General features: G+C 45.4%; 1 protein-coding gene across 9 annotated transcripts in view; it reads left to right on the top strand.

The window, feature by feature from the left end:
* Positions 1-3,219, top strand: part of LOC113020113 (serine/threonine-protein kinase WNK4-like) — a 27,570-nt gene extending 24,351 nt beyond the window's left edge. For 3 of the 9 annotated variants that reach the window (XM_080300002.1, XM_080299999.1, XM_080300000.1), the window contains 2 exons: positions 2,664-2,697; positions 3,113-3,181. In XM_080300002.1, coding sequence (XP_080156128.1) covers positions 2,664-2,697; positions 3,113-3,123 — 45 coding nt within the window. In that variant the 3' untranslated portion in view covers positions 3,124-3,181. Of the gene's footprint in view, positions 1-613; positions 1,152-2,663; positions 2,698-3,112 lie in introns of those variants that run through there. The other 6 variants (XM_080300001.1, XM_080300004.1, XR_013908428.1 and 3 more) reach the window with 4 other exon arrangements.
* The last annotated feature ends 3,584 nt before the right edge of the window (positions 3,220-6,803 follow it).

The raw sequence follows: 6,803 nt of genomic DNA on the forward strand, positions 1-6,803 counted from the left end.
CCCACCCCCAAGATCCTATATGTATGTGTAATGAGAGTGTGAGTAATGTGAATGTCTAAGTTGTGGGATAAAATTGAGGCAGAGGCAGCCAGAAGGGGACAGAGGGGGGTAGCCTCCTCTGCACCCTGGTGACATACCCCTACTCCAAGGCCCTGCATGTGTGGGTGGTTGTGGTGGAGCGGGAAGAGAGAGGCAGCTGGAGATGGGGAGGGAAGGAAGGGAGGGGCAGGTAACCCCTCCCTGGGGCCAGCTCCCCCGCTGACCCCAGTAGGCACTCCCACACTCCGCGACCCGCCAGGGAAAGGGGGCCCAGGCCCATCCAGACCGGGGCCCAGTGCAGTGAGAAACGTTTCCATCTCTGAACCGAGGAGACAGCCTCCACCTGTCACCATCTCACAGTGCAGCCTTTCTTCAGCTCGTAGCCATTGATCAGTGATCAACACGATTAATGATCAATGATGGTGGAACTGACAGCCTGTTGTTAGTCAGCGGTGCTACTTTCATCGTTATGTAAACATGTCAGTCAGCTGATGATGACAAGGAAACATTTCTCACTGAAAACGTTACGTTCATGACCATCACATTTAACTGACCTTTGACCTTTGTCTTCCAGTGAGTGAGGAGCTGCTGAAGATGAGAAGATGATCACAGTGATGATGAAGAGTAATCCGCAGTGCAATACTTTAATGTCTCGTAGTTTGAAGTGAACCTCTCAGCACTTTAGGAAGAAAGGTTGAACCTCAGAGGTCAAAGGTCATCAGACAAAAAGCTGCAGCTGTTCGGCTTCAAAGAGAAGCTGAGGGTCAAGTGATGAGCTGCGCCCACAAACATGAGATTATAGAATCTGCTGCAAACCTTTTAAACTTTATGAGTTTTGTTGTGATGAGTGTGGAAACTTTTCTGACCTCCACTGCCGCTCGTGTAGTCGAGGACGAGCCGAGGACGGTCTGTGTGTCTGGACGACCATGTGCCTTATCTATCATCATGTAGAGATGAATCCGTGTGAGACGCCGTCTCCGAGATTAAACGCGTGGACACATGAAGAGATGAAATTATGAATTTTAACAGTTTTGTTTTTTTGCTCCAGTTTAGAAAGTTTGTCCAGATTTTCCTCCTCATATTTGTCTTAAATAAAGTTTCCTGTCTGACGATGTGCTGATGTTTTTCTTTTCAAACTGAAAGGTCAGAGTGACGTCGTTACAGTGAAGTAATCAGCTGATTTCCAGCTGTTTGGGTCAGCAGGATTCCTGCATCAGAGATGCTGAGATGAGAAACTCGCTCTGCCTGCTGATCCAGGTTAGAGCAGCTGCAGTGACACCTGGTGGTGGTGGGAGGTCATGACCTCTGTGTCTTGACATGACTCTTATGTCAACCTGAGCTGTGCTTGCAGAGGTGCTATGAACCAAAGACATACAAATTTTTTACTAATGAAGCAGACCCACAGACCTGCAAATCATTTACAGCTGTTCCAAAATAATAAATGATACAATAATAAAAAGGAGCCAGCTGAGGTGGTTCGGGCATCTGACAAGGATGCCCCCTGGGCGCCTCCTGGGTGAGGTGTTCGGGGCATATCCCACCAGGAGGAGGCCCCGGGGCAGACCCAGGACACGCTGGAGAGATTATATCTCTCGGCTGGCCTGGGAACGCCTTGGTGTTCCCCCGATAAGCTGGAGGAGGTGGCTGGGGAGAGGGAGGTCTGGGCTCTTCTGCTTAGGCTGCTGCCCCCGTGACCCGGCCCCGGATAAAGCAGATGAAGAAGATGGATGGATGGATGGATGGAATATAATAATAAAAATGAATAAATACAAAGGTCAGGCTTGAGGGCGACGTCTCACCTTTTTTTATTGCTCCTCATAAAACAGGACATGGAGACGATAGCTGATTGCTTCATGTTTTTTAAAACCTTTTAAAAACAGAAATGAAAAGAAAGAATAAAGATGTAATTCAGTTTTATTTATACAGCATCAAATCACAACAACAGTTGCCTCAAAGTGCTTTATACTATGAGGTAGATCCTACAATAATACATACAGAGAAAAACCCAACAATCATATGACCCCCTATGAGCAGCACTTTGGCGACAGCAGGAAGGAAAAACTCCCTTTTAACAGGAAGAAACCTCCGGCAGAACCAGGCTCAGGGAGGGGCGGGGCCATCTGCTGAGCCAGTGGTTGTTGTAAACAAACTTATAGCAGCATCTGTACATCATGTTTTTAAATCCATAACAGAAGTCTGTATTTCTCACAGCCAAAGCAGAAAACAAAGAACCACATGAAACAGAAATAAGATGGAGCAAACAGGTGTGGGTTCATCAGAACGGTGTGGGCCCAAGGTTGGAGCCACTGACACCTGTGGCTGTGGGAGGGGCTATTAAATGATGGGCAGATGTAACCCATAAGGTCACGTTGGTGTAGAGGCCCGACTTCGTGTTCATGAATGTGACGGCAGCTCTGAGGTCCTGCTGATCTCATCGTGTTAAAACTCTGAGTCATGTTTTTACTTTTGGTATCACATTTGGGGATTCCCCACTCAGTTTTTACTTTCATTTGGTACCTGTCCAGGTACTTTACCATACTTCAGCCAATCAGAGACCTGCAGCATAGTGGCGTGCCTTGACCAAAGGTCTATTCTATTCTATTCTATTCTATTCTATTCTACAGACTGCACAGGGTCAGAGCAGACGTTTTGGAGCAGGTAAGCAGATATTTTGTCTTTCTGAAAAGTTCCTTTGTTAGTTTGTCCACATGATGAGCAGGCTGGTCCATCACTGGACATTCATACATTATGGTGTAAATGTCATCAACATTTTTACCAGCCGTTGAGAGCAGGTGATGCACATGAAGTATGAATACAAACAGCAGCTAGTTGTTGTTGGGATTTTATTGAGGTTTGAATCAGACAAACAAACGACGTCTATGACGCAGCAACGTTCTTCGGTCAGTTTGAGGACACCGGTGTGCAAAGAGTGTTTGTTGCCTAGCAACGAAATTATCTTTAACTGAACTCTGATCATTTTCACTGCAAACTTTTTAAAATACTGAAGATAAACCAAGAGTCTATATTTATTTAGCTGAGATCTGACCAACATGATGTCGATTTTTAACCACAGCAAGCGCCTGAAGGACAACGCTAAAGACAGTCAAGCTTCTGAGGAGATGGACAGAGACGAGGAACTGGAGTAAGTCTGGAAGCAAAGAGTGAAATGAAACGAGGAGATTTTGGCTTTATTTTGTTTCAGGATCCATCTGTGGACAGATTAAATGTTTGTTGTGCTTAAAATGTTTTTTCCATAATTCCTGTTTCAGAAGATTGTTTCAGAGGTTACGCGTATTTAAACACTACAGAGCAGACAGACTGAGCAGCTGTGATGAAAGGCAAAGGCTGACAAAGCTGGCAATGAGAAGCTGCACAGATGAAGTTGTCCTGCAGTGGCTGAGAAAAAACTCAGAGTCTGACGCCTTCAGCAAACTCACAGACATGTTCGACTTCCTGAAGAAACGCATTGATGAGGAGGAGAAGAAGAACCACAGCGATGATGTTCACATCACCTTTATGGCTCATGGATCAATCGGAGACTTCATGATCCCAGCCAGCTGTTACCTGCCTCTGCCCACCATCACTGACGTGCTCCTGTATTCTCCCTGGAACTGCGTCACTTCTGGTTTAGCGTACGGTATCGCTACAGGAAAACTGAGGCCTCAGCACAGAGTTTTTTACTGTGACGATAAAGAAAGCTGTACAGTTTCTGATGACAAACATCGACCTGTGAACCTGCCAGATCACTGGAACTCACTGAAGAAAGCTGGAGCACAGATGGTCCCAAACATCACGGTTAGCCCTCTTCGAGATGATGATGGAGTGTGGAAATACTTTGAGTCTCTCTCAGCTAAACACGGCCCACCAGGAAGGAACCGCATCGTCATCCCGTTCATCCTCCCAGGACGGGAATATGAAAGCGTCCCGTTCTCTGTGGTGACCTTGGCTCTGTCCCTGGTGCTCCTCTCCTCCAGGTTTAAAGCCACTCTTCACTTCTCTGGTTGTCTCAGTGATCGCTCTACTGGAGCGAAATTTGACAGGAAGTATCTTCAGGAGCAGTACGCCTGCACCATCGACAACAGCTGGATGAAATGTTCACCTGAAGCTTTCAGATGATGATACGTGCTGCTTGTGTTAGACATGTTTGTGGACATTTTAGTGTAAAGATGAAGATGAAATGATAAAAGTTATTTTTCTATATCTGAGGCTCAGATTCATGATGAAGGGACTTGAATCATCATTTAGAAATGTTCCAGCACCAGGTTTAAACTGACGTCTTCATTCAGTGTATCAGAAGCATATTTGGGTTTAAAGTGGTTCAGACACCTGTTCATAATCTGCTAACTTCTGTGGAGGTTATTAATATAAACAGACTCACCTGTTCTCGCTGCTCACAGGTGACGTGATACTGATTTATGTACATCAGGTTACATTGCACTGCGTGTTATACTTGTATAACTATGCATGTGACGAATAGAGAATCTTGAATCTTGTATTATGTAATATTTGGGTCTTTTATTGCTTCATGTGAGGGTTTAAATTCTGTACCAGAACAAAAAGTTCTGAGCCACAGCTTTCTAACTCTGAACCGTCTGTCACGTACCAAACATAGAAGTAACACAAGTCTACAAGTTGTACGTCTGTATTTTCATGCCTGCAGACTCGGTAATTATTTCTGATCTTTTGTTATTGTAAACCATGAAAATGTGAAGATGATGTTGTTTAAATGAAGAAGAACAGGATGAAAACCTGAAGCTGCTCATTAAAAACAATATCGTTTATATAAAATGTGCCTCGATCACTGGAAGAACATGTTGATGGCAGATACATGGAGCTCCACATGTGGCGGCTTTAAGAAATCCCAGCAGTGTTTGAAACAAAGACTCTACAGATCAAACCCATGAAGTTTATAGTAGTTACATGTCAATAAATGCTGAGTGAACAACACACACGTGCATACACACAAAAACAGAGTTGCAATGCCACCAGGAGCAGGTTGTGCTTCAGTATCTTCCTCAAAGACATCTCCACTTGAGGAGTGATAGAGGACTGCAAACCCTACTGACGGCCCGGCCTGAGCCTCGTCTGATGCATTCAGATGTGAAGATGTGGTTACGCATCAGTAAAGAAGCATTATGTAGGAATCATTAAATCAGGTGACTTACAGGAATCGGGATCTGTGTCATGGTCCAAACAGACACGTGACATGAACGTGATAAACTCACACAGCTGCTGTTGCTGAAGGCGTTCCTGTAAATGGTTTGGAAATCACCCCTGTGACTCCAGCAGTGCATGCCGTAGTTTCTCTTTCACTTGGTGACGCTCCAGGTGTTTCCCTCGTGCTACGTCAGACTGAGCCGGCCAATCAGATGAAGGATGCAGTTCATAAAGATCCTCCAAAGCTAGTACGATGAGGTCTTCTGTTTAGTGGCCTCTCTGACTCTGCATTCTCTAAATCGTTATGATGATGATGATGTCATCATTAAGATGTAATGGCCCTTTCCCATTGGTATCTACTTGGAAAGACTCGGTGCGGTTTTCAGTGTTTTCCATTAGGTCATAGTACCGGGTACCAGGTACTTTTTAGCACCTTCTCAGCCAGGCTTCCAAGCGATCCGAGCAGGTACTAAAATGTGACGTTGTCATACTGCATGAAACCGATTGGCTGGTCAGTAGTGCCACTCGATGAGTCATGAGACCATCTCATTTACAAAAATCAAAACTATGTTCGCTTTGATGTCCACCTTTGTTATCGTTGCATAATAATCACGTCCCGGGACATGTTGCTATGACAACTAGCTCACACACTGGGTTGTAACGGAAAACTAGTCGTGGCCAGTTGATCCAAGTAGCCCCCTAAATAGAAAGGGGGCTTAGTCACTGAGCTCATTCCTGAATGATGGCCTCATCAGTGGACTGAGCTCTACTGTCAGCAGGTTATTGATGTGCTGATGTCAACTTGACGAGCCACAGAAGAGTAACGAATTACAGAATCATGTTTTCATTTCATTCCTAAATTAATTTTTCATCATTTTCACAAATATTAATTATGCACCAATTTTCTGAATGTTGTCCTTGTCAAGAGACGTGGGACAGAGAGAGATCGTCCCCCGGCCACCCCCGTCATCACATTTAGCAGGAAAAAGGTCTAAACATCCAACTTTATGCATTAAAAAAGGATCAGAACCAGCAACAGAACCACATCATCCGCGAAAAGCAGAGACCACCCAACTGAAAGCCTTCCACACTTGGCTACACCTAGAAATTCTGTCCATAAAAAGTTATGAACAGAAACGGTGACAAAGGGCAGCCCTGGTAGAGCCCACCCACCGGGAACGCGTTCAACTTATTGCCGGCTGTGCGGACCAAGCTCTTGCAACGGTTGTATAAGGATTGAATGTCCTGTTGCAATGGGCCAGACAGCCCATACTCCTGAAGCACACTGTATCCGATGTTCGACTAATGGACGGACTCTCCTCTCCTGCACCCTGTCATAGACCTTCCCAGGGAGGCGGAGGAGTGTGATTCCCCTGTACTTGGAACACACCCTTCGTAAAGATGGGGACCACCACCCCGGTCTGCTAATACAGAGGTAACGCCCCTGATCTCCACGCAGCATTGTAGAGGCGTGTCAACCAAGAAAGCTCTTCAACATCCAGAGCCTTCAGAAACTCAGGGCAAACCTCATCCACCCCAGGGGCTCTGCCACCAAGGCCTCGTTTAACTGCCTCAGTGACAACAATGTATCAATGAAATCTAATTAA

This window comes from Astatotilapia calliptera, chromosome 4 (assembly GCF_964374335.1).
Source record: "Astatotilapia calliptera chromosome 4, fAstCal68.1, whole genome shotgun sequence".
NCBI lineage: Eukaryota > Metazoa > Chordata > Actinopteri > Cichliformes > Cichlidae > Astatotilapia > Astatotilapia calliptera.